Below are 25,769 nucleotides of genomic sequence, written 5' to 3'. Positions count from 1 at the left end.
CTAGCTTAACGTACGAGAATGCAACATTCAAGACATACAACCCAGTTACAAGCACATTAAATCATTTTCATTTTAAGACTGCTTCTTTCATGTTCCACTGTAGTAGTTTTCACGAGTGGGAATCATCCTGATCTTTTGTAATCTTTGATTGTGCTTCAAGATTAATCTGTCATTGGTTCCGTCAGAGGTAAATCTGAGGCGGGAACATTTATATTTAGCGCAATTTGTAAATACCTGCGTAAATTATTATTCACCGTGTTTTCTGGAGTTAACACCGTACCGTTCGTAAAATATATTATAAATATTGGTTTTAAATGCATTAAAGGTCAGTACAGTTTCGTACGTGGAACCTTGTCTCGTCACTTGTTTCTAACCGGACTGTTTAGGGCGCGGACACGGTCCTTGTTTGGTTTAGCGGTAGATGAAAATGTGATTTACAGTTTTTGTCAACATTTCGCTGCTTTAACGTGGGGAAAAACAGATATGGTCGTTTTTTGGCATGCAGTTAACCTATTGCAACTTGCTGCTTAAACAGATTTTATTATTTGAGCTAACGTTAGGCTGCTGCCAGAGGAAGGATTGCTTATAATCTGCTAACGATTTTATCGGACATCACCGTAATGTTAACGAAATTAACGGCAGTACTTTAACTAAACAACAGTAGATCTAAAACAACAAACAGTAAGTCAACTTAAGTTTCTAGTGCTGGCTGTAAAGTACTTAGCATTTAGTTTGAAGAGTCTTTATTAACGTGTTTTATGTTATTAACATTAGCGTACTTGCTTCTTACTAAGTAATATTCCAATTTTATGTTGACGTTATTATAATCCATCCACCCATTATCGTTAACCGCTTATCCGCACTCGGTTCGCGGGGGGCTGGAGCCTATTATTATTATTATTATTATTATTATTATTATTATTATAACATTTCCTGGGGGAAAATTAGATTAACTAATATTTTGGAATTAAAAATAAATATAATATCTATGTAAGTCAAATCTATGAGCTCTCCTGATATTTTAATATAAAACCAATTTAAATTCATTAATTAAAAAAAACACATTTGAAGGATTTTGGAATTCACTTATTTTTTCATTGATAACTCCGTTTTGATTTATTTTCTTGAATCCTAATTTATTTTATTTTATTTTTGTTTTTTAGTGCAGTCAGGGGGAATATCAGTAAAACTGGTGTTTTGATAATAGCTCTTAACTTTGGTTTCTTAGTAAATAGGTATAGTTCATACCTCATCAATTTGACTAATTAAAAAAAAAGTTTTAAATTGTATTGACAAAATTGACAGAGAAATACAAAATATGACACACTGCTAAATAAATAAAAAATGTAAATCCTTTTGGTCATGTTTTGTCTTTCGCTGGCCCAAATGGACTTCTATACACCATACAGTACATTACAGAGTCATATGTGGAACCCAATCTAATCTTAATCTGTATGTTATCATTTCCTAATAGTCTCTCCTTTTTTTTTCTTTTGTAAGAGATGCCTAATGCCAGCGCGAGACCGAAGCATGGCAGGAGGACCCGAAGGCGCCGCAGAGAGGACCCTGCCAGAAACGAGCTGGTCTCTAGTTCCCTAGAAAGCGCCCAGCAGTGTCTGTTCAACCAGGACTATGGAACTGCGTTTGTGCACTACCTTCTGGTCCTCAACCTGGCGCCTATGTTTAAGGACTTTGCAAGGGTAACAACTGTTTATACTGCTGTGGAAACCTGACTGTGTACATTTAGTCAGGCGGACACGCCGGACAAAAGCACCAAAATTTTTCCACATGCTCTCTATCACCAAAGGTTTCAACTATTGGTAGGAGCCACTTCATCAAGATTGCAGATAGGAGACGGCAGCCATATAAGCCATAAGTCTATGAGAACCAATATATCTTCCAAGCCACTTAGAAGGTCAATCTTGGTGTCAAAATATACATTTTCTGTATATTTTGTATATCTTCTCCAGTCTGAGTGAAAATGAACATATCTATTTGATCAAATAATCATCTAGTGATATTCTCAATAGCTTTAAATAATTCCTGGACCCAGAAAATGTATATTTTGACACCAAGATTGACCTTCTAAGTGGCTTGGAAGATATAGCATTTCTCATAGACTTTATATGGCTGCCATCACCGCAATCTTGATGAAGTGGCTCCTACTAAAAATTGAAACCTATAATGATAGAGAGTATGTGGAAAAAATGTGGTGCTTTTGTCCGGCGTGTCCCCTTTATTTGGCTAAGCCGCCTGACTAATTCACTGCCAAAGTCATACGTGCAGCAATCTGTTTTTACTGCTGCAGAATCGAAAGATGTTTAGGTTTGAAGCTAAATTTTGTGACCTCTTTTCTTTCAGGAGTCCTTCAGGTTCACTCTCTTCAAATGGACAGAAGAGCTGGACTCTGTGGGCCGCATTCAGGACCTCTTTGACTGTTACGAACAAGCGCTGGAGCTGTTTCCAGCTGATGAGGTTATCCTGAACAGCATGGGTGAACACCTATTCAGGTATTATTCTCATCCTCATAAATGCTATCATTGCTTGGAAACATACACTACCGGTCAGAAGTTTTAGAACACCCCAATTTTTCAATTTTTTACTGAAATTCAAGCAGTTCAAGTCAAATGAACAGCTTGAAAGGGTACGAAGGTAAGTGGTGAACTGCCAGAGGTAAATAAAAAAAAGGTAAGCTTAACCAAAACTGAAAAATAATGTACATTTCAGAATTATACAAGTAGGCGTTTTTCAGGGAACAAGAAATGGGTTAACAACTTAACTCTATGCAGTCTTGGGCTATTTTCTGCATTTTTGAATTCTTTTCATGTCTTTTTTAAGTCATTTTGTGTCTTTTTTTTGTCATTGTGTGTCTTTTTTTAGTCCTTTAGTTCAACATAAAATGTGATTTTGAATCTTTTTTTATTTTCAAAACACTATCATGCTCAATAAAGAATTTTAAATGTGCATTAATTTCAGAGTCGACTGAGACATTAAACTACATCATTTTCAATTAAATTCTGGAAAAGTTGGTGTGTTCTAAAACTTTTGACCAGTAGTGTATAATGTAGTTTTTGACTGTTTTCTGACTCCTTTTTTAAAATCCAGAATGGGTTTTAGAGACGAAGCAGCAGGTCATTTCCATAAAGCCTTGAAGCTGAGACCAGACTACCCCGAAGCCAGGGAAAACTTCTACCGTGTGGCCAACTGGCTGGTGGAGCGCTGGCATTTCCTAATGCTGAACGACCACGGGAGGAACCGCAAGTATCAGCAAGCCATCCAGAAAGCCGTTCAGAGCGGCTGCAACACTGTACTTGACATAGGTACTGGCACTGGGATCCTTGGGTGAGAATTTGGAAACTTTTTATTATTAAGTCACAGAGTGCAGGACCTGTGTCTCAATGCGTGAGTGTTATTGTTCTGATTTCCTGATTCTCTTTGCTAAGGATGTGTGCGAAGAAGGCGGGAGCTGCTGAGGTGTACGCTTGTGAGCTCTCCAAGACGATGTATGAACTGGCCTGTGAGGTGCTGGCCGCCAACAAAATGGACGGCAGCATCAAGATCCTCCACATGAAGTCTCTGGAGATGGAAGTGCCAAAAGACATCCCACACAGGTACAATTTATACCAACAATACTCCACATCAAGCCTACAAGAACAATACTGCAGTCGTTTCCTGTTCCTTTGTTTTTGTTTTTCCATTTAATGTTGTGTTTTTCTCAGGGTGTCCTTGGTGGTGACAGAGACAGTAGATGCTGGGTTGTTTGGAGAGGGCATCATAGAGAGTCTGATCCATGCCTGGCACCACCTCCTGCTGCCCCCACAGGTAACTTCAATAATTAAACACAAACACAGTTCTCCAGTTCCTACGGTACAATATTAATGTTTCTTTGAGTTCTTGGTGCCCAGAATCTCTTGACGTTTGCCGCTGACAAATGGGGTTGAAAAATCCTAGAAATGTGATTGTCATATTTTCACAGTTCAGGGCTTGGAGGACAGGAAATGTTTTAGCTTCAAAGACACCTTTTCCACCAACTTATCTCAGGGTCTTGAACGGCTCTATAACAGATTCTTTGCACCTTTGTACTAGCTTGCAAATCAGATCGCTTTCCACTAGTTGTGAGTGAAACCACTGTGATTAAAGATGAGTCATTAACAGAGGACGCTGCACAATGCGAAACAGAAGTAAACAGTAGAAGCAAGTAGGGATGGGCGTTTGGAAGAAACCTGCCAACTCAAGCATCTATTACGTTAACGATCAATTAATCAATGTTTTTAAACATTCTCCAGTATGTATAAAAACATGCATTAGCAAAATAATATAACTGATAACGGGCGCTTTTATTTTGAAAGGACGAAAAGAGACTCCCTGTCGATCGTTAAACTAACTCAAGTAAGATTAAACTATAAAGATGACGTATGTTTTAGCCCCAGAAGAGGTATGAGGTTAGTTTTTGACAGTACTCTTTTGTGTTTTAATAAGTTTTGCATAAAATTAAACTCAGTAATTCATGCTAGCAAGATTTGGTACAGTAAGCTAGTTTTGCTCAAATTAAGTGTGTTTTATAATTGTTATTGCAACTTTCAGTTTGCAAACTGTAGCTTTATCCAACTTAATTCTCTGCTCTTTGGTTTATTCACGTACAGCTGCAGAACTGAACGCTCGGCCGTGTTTCAGTTCAGTGAGTACTGATACGCAGTCATAGATAGAATTAAATAATACACCGATCGATTAAAAAATCCATGTGATCGACCAAATACTTAACGACCATTAATCGATCATCGATTAATTATTTCCATCCCTGGTAGCAAGATGGCAGATCACGGTCATTACCAGCAAGCTTTTGTCCTGTTATTACAGATATGTGTTTTTATCTTCAATACCAAACTTTCAATGACAAGAAAATGTAGGAGACTCCATCCAACCTGTAGAATATAGCGCCCACTGAAGTTCACACTATAGATCGAGAAAAACCTGCTGTTTGATGTTTTGGTTCCAGCTAGGAAACAACTTTTTGTTTTCCAAACTAATTAGTTATTGGTTGAAATGCTCCGAAATTGAAGACAAAAATACAAATCAATCAATCAAATCAAAATTACTTTATTTATCCCCAAGGGGAAATTCAGTTAGTCTGGTAGAATCTCTGTTAGAATGAGACAGCCTGATGGCTGCAGGAGAGAAGGATCTTTTGTATCTCTCTGTCCTGCACCGGAGAGAGAGGAGCCGTCCACTGCTGATTTTTTGGTCCATAAAGGTTTTGTGTAGTGGATAATCCGGGTATTTCAGGATGGCCTCGAACATCTTGACAGTGCATCTCTCCGCCACCTCCTCTGTCTGTCCAACCAACCGCCTTCTCTGTGTGTGATGCTGCCTCCCCAGCAGACTGCAGCATAAAACAACACACTACCACCACACACTGATAAAACATCTGCAGCATCTTACTACAGATGTTCAGAGATCTGAGCTTCCTTAAGAAAAAGAGGCGGTTCTGCCCCTTTTTGTAGAGAGCGTCTGTGTTTAGGGACCAGTCCAACTTATCATCCAGGTATACACCTAGATACTTATAACTTGGCACCACCTCCATGTCCACCCCACAGGTATTCACTGGCAGAGGAGGGGGCTTGAGCCTGCGTAAATCTATGATCATTTCCTTAGTCTTTGAGGTGTTCAGTAGGAGATAGTTCTTGTGACTCCAGTCACTGAAGGCTTTTATGAGATCCCTATATTCAGATTCCTGTCCATTCCTGATACACGTCTGAGTACTTCTGGATGTGGCAGGACTCAGAGTTGTATTTGAAGTCCCCTATGTACAGTGTGAACAGCAATGGAGCCAGAACAGTTCCTTGTGGAGCCCCTGTGCTGCTCATTAATGTCCCAGAAACACAGTTCCCCAACCTGACATACTGTGGTCTTCCTGTCAGGTAATCTGTGATCCAGGAAATGAAGGAAAGATCCACTCCCATCTCTGTGAGCTTGTTTTTAAGTATGTTGGGTTGGATGGTGTTGAATGTGCTTGAAAAATCAAAGAACATGATTCTCACATAAGCACCAGATTCCTCCAGATGAGCGAGGGCACGGTGAAGCATGTAGAGGACAGCAACACTGGTTGAGTTCATCAGCTCTTTCTACATCACCCGCAACTGGCTGTCTTTTCTTGTTGTTGTAACCAGAGATGGTGTTGATTCCTCTCCACATTTCACGGATGTTGCTGTTCTGTAGATTTCTCTCCAGTTTCTTCTTGTATTCCATCTCTGCCATCTTTAATCTCTTCTTCAACTTATATTGTACTAGTTTGAGCCGTGCTTTGTCACCATCTCTAAAAGCTGCCATCTTCTCATTGAGGATTGCCTTTAAATCACTAGTAATCCAAGGTTTGTTATTGTGGAAACAGCGTACAGTCCTAGTGGGTATGACCGTGTCTCTACAGAAGTTGATGGAATCAGTAAAGCAGTCAACCTGTCTGTCATAGTCCATACTGTTCTCCTCTGTTTCCAGCAACACATTCAGTCTGTTCATTCAAAGCAGTCCTTTAGAGCCTCAGCTGCCTCTGGTGTCCATTTGACTGTGAGTTTAGTTGCAGGCTGCCTCCGCACACAGGGTTTGTAACAAGTCTCCAGAAGAACTAAGTTGTGGTCCGATTGTCCTATTGGGGGCATGGCAGTAGCTCTGTAAGCTTATTTGACATTAGCATATAGCAGATCAAGGGTTTTATTTTCTCTGGTGGGACAATTAACGAACTGTGTAAATCCATTCAGGTGAGAGGAGAGGGAAACATGATTAAAGTCTCCTGATATGATCAAGAATGCTTCTGGGTGTTTAGTCTGTATCCTAGCAATGTAGAACTTCACATGGAACTTCAGCAGTTGCCTTGGATGGAATGTACACAAGTATTGTTATGATAAATACAAAATTTAGATTTTAATAAAAAAGGATGATCTAATACTTTTTACCTTGACTGTATATACAAATGGACTTATTTTTGCTGCTCCCCCTGCTGGCCGTTAGATAGAACACAGGTTTAGGCACTTCTGCTTTGACCTCACTCATCAGGCCTGGACACAAACAGTAAACAGGTTAATGTATCTAGTTAACTCTGATGTTGTGCCGTAAAAGAGGGTTAATGTGCAGTTTTATTAAAAGCACATGTTTCCTGTCCTAAAGAGAGGTGAGAATGAATTCCAGGAACAGTCTGCGACAGGACGGGTCATTCCTGCTGGAGCCACTGTGTTTGGTATGGCTGTTGAGAGCCTGGAGATCCGCCGACATCACAGGTACGAGTCCATCTGTGTTCCTGTGAGTAGGCTGTGTGTCTGATAAAATATGCTTTCCGTGGAGTTAACTTATCACAACAACAGAACCTGGATCTTTTCATTATGACAGCGCTGTTTGTTTTTCACACAGGATTTGTGTGTCCGAGGTGGGCGGTCTGTCCATAGCTGCAGCCGGGGAGCTCCGCAGCCCCGTGAGCTGCAGCCCAGAGCCGGACGACTCCATGGAGCCGTACACCACAGAGAGACTCAGCAGACTGCCAGGAGGGTATAAACCTCTCACCAAGCCGTTCACAGCCCTCAACATAGATTTCAACAACGTGCAGGTGAGCACAAAAGGGGACAACAGATGCTGATAAACCGTGATAATTGGATTCATTCAGCTACTATCAATTTAATGTGTTTTGACTCTGAGAAAAATAATTAATTTACCTGACCATATTTCCGTCGGCCCCATAAAACGAACATATTGGCTGCCTCACAGGCCAAAATTTTGCACGTCGGTGGCCACTTATTATTTAGCTATAGGCCTGCAGGGATTGTTGCCTGGTTTATTAGCTCGCAGTGAACACCTGGCAGATTGGAGTCACAGTGTTTATCTCCCACACAGCACCAGGAGGATCATTAGTTGATACTTAGCCAAACACGACCAGTAGGGACTTTAAGACAAACTTAGGCTGATGACAGAGCTGCGATAATGTGTCGAGCATCAGAGACGCAAACTCTTCTTAGTAAAATGACACTCAGACGTCAGAGCACTGCAGTGTACCTCAGTCAGTTATATAGTACTCTGACATAAAGACACAACATTGGTCACCTAAACAGTTATTCAAGTTGAAGAAAAAACATTAGCCAACTATTTTGATAATGTATATATTGTTATAGTAGTTTTTCTTGCAGAAAATGCTTTGTTTAGCCTCTCAATAAGGACATTTTCTGCTTTTTTTAACTAAACTGAATATCTTTGGGTTTTGGAGTGACAAAACAACACCACCTTGGATATTTCACTATTTTCTGACATTATATAGACCAAACAACAATTAGTTGCAACCCAATTCTTGCAATGCTCCACATCAGCTACAGTACTAGGAATATGACAGTGAGTATGAGTAAAAAAGATAATAATAATAATAAGATTTCCTGTTGCATTTTGTTCTTCCACATTTTGAGAGTTTCTGTTTGTGCAATTTCCCGTTCAAGGGGTTGAGATGTTATCTCACACAGTAATTCTATTTGCATTTCCACCTCTAATCCTCAGGCTTCAAAGGGTTTTCGCTATGATTACCATTTACTTTTTTTTAAATATAATTTTGAAGTATTTACAAATATCCCCAACTTACTTGCGAAGTGCCACAAAACACATTGTGACACAGTGACACATTTATTGTGCATTTGTAAGCGTTGAAACAAGAATATCCACAAAAAAGGCATTTATTTGGTGACAATAATGTGGTGGGCATTAGTACATTACATTACATTCAAGGTCAAGGTCAAGGTCACGTTTATTTATAGAGCACTTTATATACAACCAAGGTTGACCAAAGTGCTTTACATAACTGAATCACAACAAAAAATCCAATCCAATACAAGATACATAATTGAATAACAATAAACTCACAAAATAAAAATAAAAGACAATTTAATCTAATAATATATGAGATGAGATGTACAGTACAGCACACAGAAACAACTTTCTTCTCACGCAGGTTCGAAAGCCTGGGAGAAAAAATTAGTCTTAAGAGAAGATTTAAAATTGTCCAATGTCTTTGACGACCGGATATGCAGCGGTAAACATTAGACCCTGCAACAAACCCGCTGTCTTGTCTTTAACTTTAACGTTTTATTTTGGTAACCTGCAGGACCTGGAGGGGCTGAGCTCCAGGGAGGTTCAGCAGATCCGCCTGCCTGTCACTCAGGAGGGGGTACTGGACGCTCTGGCCGTGTGGTTCCAGCTCCATCTGGACGAGGAGAGCAGTCTGTCCACCGGACCCCAAGAGGACACCTGTTGGGAGCAGGCCATCTACCCCGTCCACAGCACCAGGGGTAAGACTCAGTCGACATGCAGAGAGAAAATATTGGCCTGAGGTTTGGCAAGGCAATAAAGTGTCCATAATTATAATTAATTCTCATGACATATATTAACCATTTTAGTTGTAATCAAATTAATTTTATTTTCCTCTCAGCTTGTATTCTCTGCTTTGATTTATTGTGCATTTCCACATTACAACAGATGAGGGCAGTGTGTGTGTTGCAGACTACAGTACATTCAGTATTTAACATTTCTAACTGTAAATAATGCCTCTTGCAGAAAACATTTCAGCCTATAATCATCACAACTACTTTATTGCAGTTAACATCAGACCAAGAGTTCTGACTACTTAATACTTTTGGTTAATCTCCATTTGAAATAGTGAGAATAATTATTTACTGTCATGACAGGATGATATCTTTATCATCACATAAAGATTTAGCTCCCAAAAAAATCTTGTAAACCTGACACTTATTGCTTAATTATCAACACTGAAGTCCAATGGTGGAATGTAACTAAGTAGATTTACTCAGGTACTGTACTTGTCTATTTCCATATATGTGACTTTACACTTCTACTCCACTACATTTTAGAGGCAAACATTGTACTTTTACTCCACTACATTTAGCTGCCAACTTCAGTTACTTTTCAGGTTGAGATTTAACTTAAAAATACAATCAATTTAAAATGATAATACATTGTTTTTTAAAAGTTAAACCACATAAAATTATATTAAGTAGTTAAAATTTGCCCTACAAGGACAATAGTAACATGATGCACGCATAAATGCATTAAAATAATAATAATATTACAATAATTAGTTTTGTCATATATTTAACAATCTAAGTGGGTTCATTGTGCATAATGAGTACTTTAACTCTGAAGTACATTTTGATGCTGAAACTTTTGTACTTTTACTTAAGTAAGTTTTGAACGCAGGACTTTAACTTGTATGGAGTAATTATGTAGTTCTGTATTAGTACTTTTACTGAAGTAAAGGATCTGAATTCTTCTTCCATCACTGCTAAAGTCTGAAATATGTCAGCGTAAAAATTACATTTTGGACAAAACACTTTTCAGACCCACCAATGTAGCACACTACTACACCAAATAAAATAAAAAACTACAATTTTAAACAACATACTTAAACTGACAAGAAGTGCAAAAAGTTAAAATGTGCCAAATGTCAGTAAGAGCTCTGCATACTCTTTACTTTTCTATCATCCTAACTGTGAACTTAATAGCCGCTGACATGAGGTGACATGTTCCAGTTGGCGTTGCGGAGCCTCGTCTCTCAGACGCGACTCAAACAGCGTTTCACTGTGCTGCTAATTGGCGTCGGCAGCGTCGAGGGAGCCGCCACCTTTCCCGGTGATCACCAACATCCGTTTCCCGGTCGATGTGACGTGTGCGCCGTGATCGCCTGTGACACTCTTTAGTGTTCATGAAATTCTTATAGGCGATAAATATGCATTTTTCCCAAATGCCTCTGACGAGCCGCGCACTGACATGGAGACAGGAACAGATGTTATTCCTGTAGGAATCCTTTCTGGGCCTCTCCCCCTCTCTCTGTGCACCCGGTCCCCTGAATCTCATTTCTCTGTTGGCCTCGCTCTTTTCTTCACTCTCGGTCTCTTTTTAAAAGTCTTTCAATTGTCAAGTCAATTTTATTTATATAAGTGCAAATCATAAATTTGGCTTAAAGGGGCTTAACAATCTGTAGACCAAGCAACACCTTCTAACCTTGAACCCCTGTCAGCTTAGCATTTATAAAATCATAAGCATGAACTTATAAATTATAATTTTGCTGTCTATTTATCTGCAGTTCTTCCCTTTCTGATCATTTCAGGTGTTTTATGAGGTTTCTTTTTTACAGCAGGTGTGGATAAACCGTTTTTTATACTTAACTTTTAGAAATATAAAGATGTTTTTTAAAATAACCTTATTTTTATATGTTGTTAAGCACAAGAAGCTGTATAACTTTGAATTTAACCAACATAAAAGACACTATAAGGAACTTTCTTATTAAAAGTATATCATACTTAAGAAGTCAGACATTTGCCAGTTTCAGTGTGTGACAGTTTTAAATTCTCTATGCCTCAGTACATTTCAGTCGATGCTAAAACTTTAGTGCAGTTCACACACATTAAGTATAATCAGGTCAAGTTAGTGTTTTCTTCTTTTGATTCTTTTCAGGTTTTGTCCTGAAGCCCCGAGACGAGCTGATTGTTGAAGTCTCCTGCAGAGATGCCTTCCTGAGGCTCTGCAGTGTCGCTGTGCTGAGGGACGGCCGTGAAATCCGTTTAGACGAGCTTGTGGATTTGCAGGACTCTGAAAACCCCATTTCAAATCAAACCCCAGAGGCAGAACTGTGCAGTGCTCTAGCATGTCTTCAGACTGACCAGGCTCAAACTAAAGACTTCTGCATGCTGGAGTGTTCAGAAATGGCGCTCCTGAACAACCAGGAATACCACCAGAGTTTTTCCAATGCGCTTGCCAAACTCATCTCCCAGCTGAAGGTGAAATGCCAGAACAAAGAGCGAGGATCAGATGTTCAGTCTGGCCTCCCTGACTCCACAGACTGTAGTGACCTGTTCTATGTCCTGGATGTGTCAGAGGGCTTCTCTCTGCTCTCGCTCATCGCTGCCAGCCAGGGCCGCGTGAAAGCGTACAGCTCCATGGAAAAGAACAAGCAACAGGAAGTGCTAAAGAGACTGGCTCGTGGCAACAATGTCCCAGAACAGAGACTAGAGTTCTGGCTGAACCACATGGAGGACGAGCAGGGGATGCTGAAAAGGCCGACCAGAGAGAAGCTTTGGAGCGCCATCATGCTGGACTGCGTGGAGACTTGTGGTCTCATCAGACAGAAGCTGATGGAGAAAGCTTCACTGGCGAGGTAAGAGGAAGCAGCCAGAAAAGGGCATACAGAAATGTTTGATCACATTTGTTTAGGTGCTTGGTAGGCATATCTCCACTGAGTACTTTTTGGAAAGTTAGTTAGCTAGTTAGTTCCCCTCGGCCCCTGTTCCCATACAGGTACTTTTGTAGCGGCTAACCAACATAGTTAGAATATGACGTAAATAGTTCTGCGACACTTACGTGATTATTCGGGGACAATTTTGACCGTGACGTCAGTGACGCGACGCCACGACTTCACAGTCAATCTACTTGTCGACGGTATTTCTTTTTCCTTTGTCCATCGTCTTCGCTTCTTTGGTTTCTTGTTCTCAATTCTTTCATCTCAGTCTGCTCTGCTTATTTCTTTCGAAGATGGCGCTGTCATGTGTTGGTTGTGTCGAGTTCTACTCATGACATATCCCGCCTCAACCGTATACAACCAGCGTTGACTAGTTAGTAGTGGCTCAGTAGTGGCTCAGAAAAGTGAATACCAGAGGCGGGTACTTTCTGAGCTGCTAACTGGTGGAGTTGGGCGGATCTTAGGCAGATCCTCTCTCCCAAGCCACACCCATAGCAGCTTACTAAAGGGAAAAGTACCTAATAGAATGCGCCTTATGTTTTGATCATTTGAATGTTTCACTTTTGGATATTGGAAATGTTTCAGTAGAGGGGCCTTCATCAGGTTATTATTTTTGATATAATAGAGAACAATCTGATATAAATGTGGGTTGTTTTCTATGATCTGTTCTAGGTGTTTGCTGGAGGATGGAGGAAGTATTTTCCCAGCAAAGATTGAGGTCCATGGTATGATGGTGGAGTCGGAAACGTTGCTGCTGGAGAGTGCTGTCCAGGGTCAGGAGCCCACACTGGGATTCAATATCGCTCCCTTCATCAACCAGTTCACTGTAAGTACAACCACATCAGCTTCTATCTATCAAGGTTAACTTGGGTTAACCAGGGTTTGCTGCTGACCTCGGATCTCGAACTTGAGAAACAAAAAGATGTCGGCTTCCTAAACAGGATGCCATATCATATCTTATGCCTGCCTCTCTGTATTTTCACAAAGAGAGGGTTACAGCAACAAGACAAAAAGGGGAAAATGATGGTCCATTTTTCTGCAGGTCTTGAAATGGTAGTTTAGCCATCATACGTATTGCTTAAGCCCCCTAAAAATATGAAAAAGTACTACATGTTGCTGCTACAGTTTGGTCAGCAGATTACCTGCTGCATTGCAGGCCCGCCCAAAGAAATGTCTGGGCCCCTGAAAAGATCCAGTGATTGGGGCTCCTCTCCAAATCCAAAACTTTACTCATATTAACTAATCCGCATGCTCTCTCTGTCTGACCCATCTGACCAAACACCTGGCATAGTATGGAAATCCACTCGGGCATCAGCTAATAGTTAAAATTAGTCCGTTTCTTAGTTCATGTGGCTGTATGGCTGCATTTTTTTAATAGTTGCATACACATACTCCTACAATAATCAAGGAGAGCATTCAAGGATTCAAGGAAGTTTATTGTCATTATTGGAACATGTTGGTACATGAAGTGGAACGAAATGATGTACTTGGGTCCCGCTGGGGGAGCAAAGTTAGAAAAGAATAGAGCACACAAAAAACAAAACTCAGGCCCTGAAATAAATAAAAACAATGAGTAGACATTGCAATAAAAAGACAATAAATAGAACACATACATTAAATAAAAAGTGTGTGAGAGAGAGGGTGTTGCATTATGAATCAGGCTCAGTTGGTAAAGCGGCTGCATACCGATCGGAATGTTGGTGGTTCGATCCCTGACCATGGCAGCCTACATGTCAAAGGATCCTTGAGCAAATTACTCAACCCCAAATTGCTCCCGATGCTGCGTCCATGGGTGTGTGAATGAATTCCCAATGGTGGCAGGTGGCACCAGTGTGCCCTGGTAGCCTCGGCCACCAGTATGAATGTGTGTGTGTGTGTGAACGGGTGAATGAGTGCAGTCTGTAGTGTAAAGCACTTTGGATAAAAGCACTATATAAGTGCAGTCCATTTACCATTTATTACACTGTTTATTTTTCTTGTTTTTGCCGAAAATGCCGAATATTTTTGTTCAAAATTAAAATGTGGTTGTCATTGCTTATATTTGGGATAGACAAGTTCATTGCTGGCCTCCATGGACCCTCAACACTGCAGGGGCCCAGAAAGCTTTCCCCTGTTGGAAGTGGTTGGAATGATCCTAAAAGTGGGCAGCCCTGTTGCAGTCATAAGATGACCAAAAACAACACACAATGACAAAAAAAGACACAAAATGACCAAAAAAAAGACACAAAATGACCAAAAATAGATGTAAAATGACAAAAAAGACACAAAATGACAAAAAATAGACGTAAAATGACAAAAAAAGACACAAAATTACCAAAATTTGACACAAAATTACCAAAACATGACCAAAAAAGACAAAAAAAAAGACTGTTGTAGTCAGTGACAGTAAATAGTGGCATAAGAAGTCAAATTGAACCATATTGTCAAGCTGAAACTTCTCCAGTCTTCACAAGACAAGTTGCAAAATCTTCCTTTTGTACATCTCAGGCCACTCACATCTCCAATTCTGTCTCATGTTCCTGATGCAACAGTCAATATTTCCAGTTTTCACATGCAGTATGCAGTGTTGCATTAGCAGTGTTTGTAAGCTTGCTTTCGCATTCAAAGTTTGTCCATTCGGAGTAAACGCGTTACTTGTGGATTTGGTTAAATACGATTGACATATAGTGCAAAACTAAAAAGGTACAAAAAAAGACTGTGTGTGTCTTTTGTTGAACAAGGTATTTCACTTGGAATACTAAGGTCCAGGGCTGTGTTTTCTGTTGTGCACGACTCTTTGATGTGTGCTTCCAGCTGTGTTAAAGAAGCTGAAAAAAATCCCTTTTGAATTCTTTTTCTTTATTTGGTCTGGAAATTATCTCTTTTTTTTTCTTCCCAGCATCATGTTTGTGCTCTAATTTCACAGGCCCCCACATGGGACGGTCGTTTGTTTTAACAGGTGTTGTCTTTGAAGCCCTCAGTGGAGGGCACTTTCTAGCACAACTGTCACACAAAGACACAACACACAGCTTGGCCCAAGACATTCCTACCTGAATCCATCAGTATACATTACATCAAGCACATCAAACAGCGGGCTCTGAGGTCTACACAACTGTGACAGGGAGGAGGAAAGATTCTTTTGTTCTGCAGTAAAGGAAACTGTGACACTTTCTGCGCTGCCACTTTGGCTTCTCCCTCAGCTTTTAACTGTGCTGCCCTGCAGCCACGGCCCGTTTGTCAAGTTTGCAAGAGTTTGAAGTGGAAGATTAGTTTCCAAGCATTAATCAGGGATTGAGCGATTATCTACTGACACTACGAATTAAAACCTAATGTGGATAAATAATGGTCTGGGAGTGCCAACAACAACAACAACAACAACCGTGAGTCAGCTTTTGCATGGTTTTTAAAACACTGCAGCAGTGCTTCTGTTTTTTGGTTTTGTTTTAAGGTCTGAGCCTTTTTTCTGAGACTTATAAAAAATGCGGTCTCATGAGCAAAAAATAAACAACCTAGTTTTTTTGTTTTCAAATATAAGAGAACATGATGTAGGTCCTCTACAATAAAGAGAAAAGAGGCACACAGCTTTGTTATAGTACCTAATTTAAAAACAATTGAGAAAGCAATGGTCTTTAAAAAAATATAGCCACAAAAATTAAGTCTTTTTTTATTTGTGTACTTAAACAAAACAGAGTGCTTTGATTTAAAAAAAAAAAAATGTAATATATTTTTTAGGGGGAAATCCATTCCATTGCTTGATACTGGAATGGATTAAATCGTGTGATTTAATCCATTCCAGTTTCCTTTATTACTGACTTTATCTTTTATGTCCTGTAGGTACCGGTACATGTGTTTTTGGACTTTTCCACACTGGAGTGCAGGCATCTCAGTGAGTCTGTGGAGCTCTTTGTTCTTGACCTGATGAACACCAACGCAAACTACATTAACAGAGACGTAAAGGTGAGATATCTGCAGCATGATTGGATTTAATTGTAGAATGCATGAGTGAAGAGGACGTAGCCATCACAGTATCACCCATTAGTTTGTGGACTACTGTTTTGAAGCCTCATACCTACTATACAGGTGTATCTCAATATATTAGAATATCATGGAAATGTCCATTTCCAGTAGTTCAAGTCAAATAGCCCCAACCAAGTATTGAGTGCATATAGATGGACATACTTTTCAGAGGCCGACATTTCCATATTAAACATACTTTTTAAAATTGGTGTTTTGTAACATTCAATTATTTTTTAGAAACTGAATTTTAGGTCTTCATTAAATATAAGCCATAATCATTATAATTAGAAGAAATTAAATTAATTAAGACATGAAATGTTTCATTCTGTGTGTAATGGATCTTTATAATGTGTTATTTACACTTTTTGAATTGAATAACTGACATAAAATGAACTTTCTATGATATTCGAATTCATTGAGATGCACCTGTACACACATCTCTCTTCGATCCACTAAAAATATATTAAGGATCTTTTTTTGAAACTTTTTTTTTTTTTTTTTTGCATAAGTCATTTATTACTTTTAAACTAATAGAAGCAAAACATGACCAGTGATTTAATGGTAATTATCACTGAGTAGCTGATTGTTCTTATCTACCATTAAGTCTCTTTTTACAATCTGTTTCTCAGGTCCAGGCTACATCTTCAGGCAGAATAACTGCAGTTCCCTTTTGGTACCACATCTACCTGGACCAGGAGATCAGTGTGAGCACCCTCAGCAAGAACTCTCACTGGAAGCAGGCGGCTGTGGTGCTGCAGCAGCCCCTGGAGGTACGAGTCGGAGACTGGGTTCGCCTCGCTGTGAAGCTTCACAAGAGCGCCATCTCCATATCAGCACATATAGAGAACACCCCTGGGCCAATGGACCAATAACCTGTTACACTGTAGGTCTGCAACAAGATCATTTCTATATAGTTTATGCCTCAATCAGAAGGAGGCTATTGTCACATTGGGAAATGCATTAAATGCTGTGCATTCCTTTTCTGCTATCATTTACGATTTCTCCTGCATGAGCCACACTGATCTTACTTATCGGTGGGAAGTCATCACGATGGGCCTTCAAGTCATGTTTTTGTTTGTAAATTGTGCCATAAGATTATAGGACATTTATAGTTTGTACTTATATTTGTAAGTATATATTATAAATATTATAGTCGTCCGTTCATTATGGGCACAGTTGTTTTTGTAAATGTTTGTCGGTATCAAAAATTCAAACAATAAATGTGACATTTTCTTAAAAAAAACGCAAGAAAAAATGTAATTAATCTGATTTATTCAAGAGACTGTCAGAGATGGAATTTAATTAAAATGTTGAACCATTTACATAACCCTGTCAGTTTTGTTTTTTAAGAATCATATAAGGCAATGTAACATTCTGTAGATGGACATGATGCAGATAATGCAGTTGATTTGATACTTTTTGTTTTCTGACAAAACCTGATATCCAACACTGTACATTAAACATGTTAATATCCCTGTACGTATCCACGTAAGTCACAATAACCCAAAAAAAAAAGAAGCTAAACAAAAATCTATGGTGAAAAGAAAATGGCTTTGGTACAAAACAGCTCAATCTTAAAAGCTAAAAATAGGATACAGAGAATAAAACTGATCATGGAATATAATGGGTGGTGTAGTGGATAGAATAGTTCCACGGCACATAAAACAAGGCATCTGAGAAGACGAGTTAACACATTTCTATTAACACTTTAGAGTGCGCTGTGTGCAGAAAAGCATTGATAGGAATTTACTAGAATGTGCTGATTGTACCGTTTCAGACTGAACTGTGTGTTATTTTAATACTTCATATGTACTTAGTATACTTAGTAAAACATTGTATTAATATTAGGACACACGTCAGTTCTCCCAAATTGATTTCTCCACTAACAGTTTAGTCATAACTGTTCAACATTTGTTGCTTCGGCTCTTTTCTTTCTCACCCTCATTGATACAAATCTTCTACAAGCTAGGACAAAAAAATAGACACTTTTAGACATCTAATGTGCTTTAAAATCGTAGATTTCCATTTACGATTACTTATTTTAATTGATGTCGTCTGAAATCACTCTAAATTCAGATATAGTGAAGGAAACATGTATTTTAAAAGTTGCATATTTGTCTGTATCATCCAAGTGTCACATCAGAGATGATGATATGATTGAGACGGCATGAGAAAGTGTAATAATTTCCTATTGGGAAAGGATACACATGCAAGTTTTACCAGACTTAAAGGTATGTGGCGTCTCATCTCAACAAATGTGACTAGTGTGCTCATCAGGACGCACATTAAAGGGACAGTTCAACCCAAATCTAAACCACATTTTCCCTTTCACCTGTACCTGTGCTACTAATCAATCTAGATTGTTTGGGTGAGAGATGCTGAGAGCTGGAGATCTGCTTTCTCTTGAATATAATGGGACTATTTGGCACTTGGCTTGTGGTACTCAAGGATCCAAAATAATACATTTGAAGACCCAACAGCAAAGTCTCTTTCCAGAAATGATGCAGTTAGTGGAGATGATCCACACACCTTGTTGTAAGGAGTTTAATAACGGAATTTTTTTTCTTTCTAAGACAGTTCCTAGAGGAAAATATTTGATTTGGGGGTGTACTGTCCCTTTCTGCAGAACCTACAGCCAAGAACAATAAAAACTGCACCTTATCTACAGGTTATTTAGTGCCATAACTTCACTGAACATTCTTGGAGCTGTCACTGGCAGAGAGGTCCATCTTGTTTCGTATTTGTTGGCAAATGTCTACTATGTTGGTTGATGTGCCTTTTGAAAACAGTTTATTTAATGTTGCATCAGTACAGTAATGTCTGAAAGAAAATGGCAAGGCTGTAATTGGGTCCCGCCCAACCTTGTCTGGTAGTCTGTCGGTCACGTCACCTTTTACAACAGGCTAGGTGATCACGATGAGATCTGCTTCTGTTGGCTCTTTGCTTTGGTTGGTCCTTTCCTCTTCAGGGGTTTCTTCGGGATCGGGCTCATATCCATCATCCCACGGCGCCGAGCTGAGCCCAGCAGGGGCGGACAAAGAGTGCGGTGTGAGGGTTTTGCCCAGGCCCTCGTATTGACCTCTGGGGGACACCGGGTTGGATGCTGCCTCTGTGATTGCATCTTGGGAGCTGGAAGAGAGCAGACCAGACCGCTCGCCATCACTCTGCGCCTCACCGAAGTAGGACTTTCTCGGACGACCCATAACTGTTCTCCCTGTCAAAGAGGACAAAAAAAGTCTTTACCAGTGTCTGAGAATTACATTACATTACATGTCATTTAGCAGACACTTTTGTCCAAAGCGACTTACAATAAGTGCATTCAACCTGATGGTACTAGACATAGACCATAGGAATCGAGTAAGTACACAACTTTAAGAGCTAACTGTCATTGCTAAGGAGTGCTATATGTTAAAGAAGAAAAGAAGAGAAAAGAAGAAGAGTTTTTTTTTTTTTTTTAATATATCTGTTAGGAGAGGGTTGCCGGTTCGCCTCCCGCCTGCGGCTCTTCTGTGTGGAGTTTGCATGTTCTCCCCATGTCAGCGTGGGTTCTCACCGGGTACTCCGGCTTCCTCCCACAGTCCAAAAACATGCACTTAGGTTTAATTGGTGACTCTAAATTGCCCATAGGTGTGAATGAGAGTGTGATTGTCTGTCTCTATGTGTCAGCCCTGCGATAGTCTGGCGTCCTGTCCAGGGTGTACCCCGCCTCTCGCCCAATGACAGCTGGGATAGGCTCCAGCCCCCCGCGACCCGATTGCGGATAATCGGTTAATGGGAATGAATGAATGAATGAATGAATATCTGTTAGGTGACCATGACTTAACCGAGGTATTGTTGGAAGAGATAGGTCTTCAGCCTAATATATATGCTACAATGTATTTCAGTAGTCAGGAGAGCACCTACCAACATTGCGGACTTGTTCAGAGATGTCCGCTCGGACGTCAGAAATGTCCCACATTGCCATGAAAGAGTCAAAGCAAGAACCCTCCTCAGCCTCCTGTATGTAGGGCTTGTAGGTGAAGCTGAAGTGATGGGCGATGGCTGCCAGAAACATCTCCACACAGATGATGAAATCCTGAGGGGATTTGGTTGTTGGTTGGTTGTTTTCCACAGCGGTAAAAAGTTAAGTTGGTAAACATTTCGGAGGCCATATAGATATGTATTAACTTACCTGTAAGCCAGTAGCTACAGCCTCCACACTATTCCAGTCCCATGTACGTGTCTCTGAGATAATGCCCACTTTCACCAGCAAAGCAATGAACACAGCTTGCCTAGAAGGGTCCACAAGCATTTACAAAGGATAAATAAAGCATATTTTCAGAAGGTTCCAGGTCGTGTCATTAAGTTTGAACGCAGAATTACCAGAAAGAGACGAACACCACCATTTTGACACATAGAAATTTTCCCACTGGTCTGATTGGACTCAGTTCCTCTCTGAGAGCCCTGTAGAACAGCACCAGGCAGTACATGGCAAACTAGATCAAGAGAAGACAGACAAAGAGAAATATATTCCATCCTTACATGCCCTTAATACAATCTTTACTTTTACATTTAGACTCAAGAATTAGAAGCAGCATTACCAGCTGTGACATGTTGTTAAAGATGACCAGGTACGTCCATGCATTTTTGGAACTAAAATTGCCTTCATCATACACTCCACATAGCTGACAGATCCTAGGAAGAAGGAGAAACAGATGCAATAGATGTTAATTCAAATAGTGATCAAAAAGCGAAAGATGTGGATGAGGAGCAGTTTACTTACAAGGCAATCACTGTTGTGACGGGTCTGACCACGGTGTACTGCAACACTCCCAATTTGCATCTCAACAATAAAACCCTGCAGGGGAATATATCATTTGAATTAGATTTAATTAATTAGTTTAACAACATTGAGTTTGCTCATATTGTATTTTAAATCAAACCCATTTATGGTCATAATGCATGTGGTGAGTGGATCCTTGAAACAAGTGTAATCACAACATTTTAATGCTAAACTGTCATATTCCTCAACAACTATTCAATCATGGACTATGACATCCATGTGCAAAATGCAATACGACCCTGGAGGGTTAAATCATTTACCAAGGCAGTATTATAAAATACAAAGCTAATGCAATGAGGCTGATACTGCTGGCATTTGGGCCAAGTTAATTAATTTGTTCTGCTTCAGTTATGACGTACAAACTGATTCTCATGAAAAACAAATCTGGATAAAATTAACTGCACACAAGCATGTTAACCAATTACAGATGGTTCCTGTCTGACTGGGTATAATTTGAAACTGATGACAAGCATTGATTTGTTTACTACAACAAAGAAAAAAGATTTCTATGCCTTGAAACAATCTCAAATTAACTTTTTTGTACAAGAAACAAACCTGGCACTGTTTATCTTTTAGGCATTTCCATTGTTGACTTGACACTACTCCTTGAGAACACAGCTACAGTAAACTACTATTGAAAAGATTAAGCATTTGTTTAGCTGTAGTGTGTTGGCTGCCACATTGTAAGATGAACCTGCGGTCCTACATGGATTGCATGTATTTCAGTCCTTATAGTAAAAGTGGTTTAATTTTAAAGGAAACATACTCTCCCATTGGCCAGGGTGGGCAGCAGCAAAGAGGGGGCAGATGTTTCTGCTGCTCCTGGGCCTCCAGCATCGACACCAGGCTGGGGTACTGATTCTCCAGGTAGTTCAGCAAGAAGGTCATGAAGTTGTAGATGACATAGGCCTCGTAGCACTCCCTGCATGTGTCCACATAAATTGCTATACGGGGGTATTTCAATGCAATCCACTGCAAAAAAAAAAGAGAGGGGGAATTACATTGAAAGAGAATATGTTTAATTATCTTAATCATGCAGCTTTTATTTTTGAATGTTCTTTAATATAGTAACATGGACGTATGTAGACTGTAATTTTGTAATATACATAGTAATTGTATTTATGTTTATAATATTTATATATATATAGTCATTTACAATATACATGTATAGGTATTCACAATGTAATATAAATTGTTTATAGTATATGTATATATAATTATCTATAATATTTGTATGTGACTATATTGATTATTCACATATGTATGTATATACTGACCCATTAAGGGGTAGGACTAGATACGTTTTTTTACTTCTTCCTACCCCCTTTCGAGCTTGCAGAAAGTGTCTGTTTTTTTTCAATTTTTTTTGCTTTTTTGTTTTGTATTTTATTTATTAATCTATTAATATTTAAACTTGTTTTTTTATTGCTTGCATATTCGAAATAAAGACAATCAATCAATCAATATATAACACACAACTCACACTGTCCAGGCTGTATATTGGGACCATCCATAGTATCCTATAAACAAAAAAAAAAACAACAATAACAAAAAACATTAAAACACAGTCTCAGACAGTCTCATGGATGACATGATTGTTGACGTCTTTACCTGATGATAGGTTTCTGCAGCTCTGGCTGAGTGTAGTGAACCAGATGCTGCAGGATGCCCCATAATGATATGGGTATGGTCATGAAGACAAATATTCCAGCGATGAACCATGCTTTATTATGAGTGCCAACCTGTCATTACATAGAAAGACACAGTCAACAAAGTTAAAGTTAAGTTTTAAGGCTGGGAAAATAGACATTTTTGTAATTTTTCTACATGTAATATGAAGCAGTATTCAGACCCTTTACTCTAGGTTTTATTATACAATTGTGCTCAATAGTAGTTAAAATGCAGAAAGCAATTTTATAGTGTTACAGATTACAGTTATACAGATAATATTTTGTAGGATTATCAGTAAAGATGCATTCATTTTAAATAGTATTTTACAGTTAATCATGATATTTTTTGCTAAAATTCAGCCCTGACAGCCGTATTATCTTTAACAGCGGTATGATTATTCAAAAAGTTTTATAACTGAAATTTACATCTGCAAAGACTCTTTTTAATTATGACAAGTCACTGGACTGGAATCACGAAGAAAGCCACTTCATTTTTACTTCATTTTAGCAATTGCCTAAAATAGGTTTAATTAAGATTAAAACCAGCACTAACAACAAATAAATTGTATATATGTACATTTTAAAGCACATTTAGACATATTTTTATCCTTATTTCTAGGATGAACATTATGATTTTTTATGTGTGTAGTAAACAAGAAAAAGACAATAAACTAAATCTTGAATCTCAATTTAGAAATCTCCAAGGGGACTCAACTACAGACTATAACAATAATACTTGAGTAGAAGACTGTTCTGCTGGAAGCAATGGATCAAATCTATAAAAAGTTTTATTTATGTGTGAATGTTTAAAATTTTATGTGCTTGATGCTTTGGTATTCCCTTAGAAACATTTTCTCATTTTGCACTATACAACTGCTGATTTGCAAGATGACAATAAAGACTTTGTTTGATTGATTGTAACATAAATGCAGTGGTGTAAAGAAAAAGTTGTATAGCATATTATATTCTAACTTGGCATATAACATTACTGACTAAAAAGTACCTCAACATTGCAGTACAGTGCTTGAGTACCAAATGTGATGTTACATTTCACCACATTGTCAAACCAACAGGGCTCCCAAAACCAAAATTAAGCGACATGTCAGCAAGGCCGGCTCTACGCTGGGGCAAGAGGGGGCCCAGCCCCCTTAAATAAATGTCTTGCCCCCTCACATCAAATTTTAGAAGTTGAGAAAGCACATTTTAATATACTCACAAAATAAACAATACATCTGAAATCTGGATGGAGGATGTTTTATTTTATTTTATTCATTCATTTTATTTTTATTTTTCAGTCCCCCCCCCGAGGGATTGCCACTGTTGTGCCGTATTAAGCACCTCTGCCGTGAAAAGCACCCCCTCGTCGCACATGTGGAGAGGACGCTATAAACTACTACCAAACGGACATATATTACCCACAGATCTCTTATTCACGAGTAAATGTCAAAAAGGACTAAATGCTCATGTTTAATTTACTACAAATGACAACGTACACACAATGACAAAAATGATATTCTCATTCCATGTCACGTTCTGTTTAGCGTCCAGTTTTGTGTTAATGATTCATGTTTAAATGCGCTCATGGATTCCACAATAGTCATACTTTCCCACAATCACAGTCACAGATAACAAAAATCGGGTAAATGGTTATTGATGTCATTAATTAATAGCCTGCTTACTGTGTTGTCTTCCATAATATTTGTAAATATATATAATATAAACTCCTAGGTATGTGTTTGTGTGAGTGTATATATATATATATATATATATATATATATATATATGTATATTGAAGTGTCAGTGTATTGTTTTTTTTCTTGGTCTACTTATCATTGAATATAAACTCCTAAGTAAACTCCCCGCGACGAGGGGGTGCTTTTCACGGCAGGGGTGCTTAATACGGCACAACACCACCTTATTGTGGTCAGGGGGTTTGCGTGCCTCAGTGACATTAAGAGCTAAACCAGCAGGAGCTTAGTCCTGGTCCAGGTGGGACACCTGGACAGGTCTGAAGGTAGAGGCCTGACAATCCACTTCTCCAGGTTAGGGTTGGACACATAGACCCCTTTCAATGAAGAAAGCATCGTTACTATAAGCACAGAAAAAAACATTTCTGACTGCCCCTCATATATGCCTGCCTAGAACCGGCCCTGCATGTCAGTCCGATTAATCGATTGCTCGAACTGACCTCTGACTTCTGCAGCTCCCAGATGCACAGGGGCAGGACGACTAATAGCAACAAGATATACAGCACGACGACCAGCGGCCGGATCCATCTTCTCCAATTCCCACAGGAACAAGGCATCTTGATACGAGGCCTTTAAAAGTGGCCCAGGTGCAGTGACAAAACAAATCAACTCGACACCTTTAACGTTAGCTTCGCATTGTTACACTTCCAACTGCCCACTGCGACCCAACACGACCTCTCACTGGTGTACAGGTACGTTATCTCTTCTTCTTATGCGAAGTTTCATTCATGAGGAAGAAGCTGTTGGATCATTACCAGCTCATATGACTCGAATTTTACAAGGCTAGGTTGCTAACGTTAGCTCGTCAGCTTTTTCACCATGTAAACAAATAAAGCAGGTGATACCGTTGTATCCGTTGAAAGTGTCCCAATGTCTCGAACGCAGTAAAGTAAAACTCCTCATTTATATATAAATCCGACTGTTTAGATGTATAAACAGTTAACAGTATTTTAAGTAGGTTTTGTAAAAGTTTCCCAAAAAGTAATTGCTGTTCAGTTTTCTTTCTTCCTGTTGTTGTCTTCGGAAGTAGCGCTAGTCCCGCCTACAATCTGGAATGTGATTGGTGGAAGGGAGACAATTAGCCAATCGATAAGGAGAGCTCGTTATGTTGCTGTGTGACGCACGGCTCTGACGTTACTCGGGACTGGGTTGGTTGCTCTGCATTGTCATTGATCACATGATTTGTGGTTTCGCCAGCAGATGGCAATGTGAATTAACTATTACCAGGATACCAGACCTAAAAAAAATCATTTTAGTCGACC

At 39.2% G+C, this 25,769-nt stretch overlaps 2 protein-coding genes across 4 annotated transcripts; one reads left to right on the top strand and one right to left on the bottom strand.

Annotated features, from left to right (window-relative positions):
* Positions 1-303: 303 nt before the first annotated feature.
* On the top strand, positions 304-17,594 carry prmt9 (protein arginine methyltransferase 9). Of its 3 annotated transcripts, XR_009394996.1 has the most exons (14): positions 304-681; positions 1,501-1,700; positions 2,362-2,510; positions 3,106-3,342; positions 3,444-3,611; positions 3,720-3,822; positions 7,159-7,268; positions 7,399-7,591; positions 9,125-9,308; positions 11,491-12,190; positions 12,944-12,975; positions 13,083-13,097; positions 16,085-16,207; positions 16,897-17,035. XR_009394996.1 is itself a non-coding variant. In XM_059342261.1 (13 exons), the coding sequence occupies exons 2-13, from the start codon at positions 1,503-1,505 to the stop codon at positions 17,137-17,139; spliced, it is 2,562 nt and encodes an 853-aa protein (XP_059198244.1). In that variant the 5' UTR covers positions 305-681; positions 1,501-1,502; the 3' UTR covers positions 17,140-17,594. The 3 variants fall into 3 exon arrangements, 2 of the variants coding, with proteins under 2 accessions (XP_059198244.1, XP_059198258.1); XM_059342261.1 differs by having other exon boundaries at positions 305-681; positions 12,944-13,097; positions 16,897-17,594; XM_059342275.1 differs by lacking the exons at positions 304-681; positions 1,501-1,700; positions 2,362-2,510 and having other exon boundaries at positions 3,226-3,320; positions 12,944-13,097; positions 16,897-17,594.
* Positions 17,523-25,769, bottom strand: tmem184c (transmembrane protein 184C). Its single transcript, XM_059342288.1, has 10 exons — positions 24,948-25,769; positions 22,701-22,831; positions 22,573-22,609; positions 21,856-22,061; positions 21,030-21,104; positions 20,848-20,941; positions 20,630-20,742; positions 20,439-20,538; positions 20,171-20,342; positions 17,523-19,481 (listed from the first exon to the last, which is right to left on the bottom strand). The coding sequence occupies exons 1-10, from the start codon at positions 25,062-25,064 to the stop codon at positions 19,171-19,173; spliced, it is 1,356 nt and encodes a 451-aa protein (XP_059198271.1). The 5' UTR covers positions 25,065-25,769; the 3' UTR covers positions 17,523-19,170.

The sequence above is a fragment of the Centropristis striata genome, chromosome 1 (genome assembly GCF_030273125.1).
Source record: "Centropristis striata isolate RG_2023a ecotype Rhode Island chromosome 1, C.striata_1.0, whole genome shotgun sequence".
NCBI classification, from domain to species: domain Eukaryota; kingdom Metazoa; phylum Chordata; class Actinopteri; order Perciformes; family Serranidae; genus Centropristis; species Centropristis striata.
The sequence above is the reverse complement of the archived record's forward strand: the minus strand, read 5'-3'. Positions and strand labels throughout refer to the sequence as shown.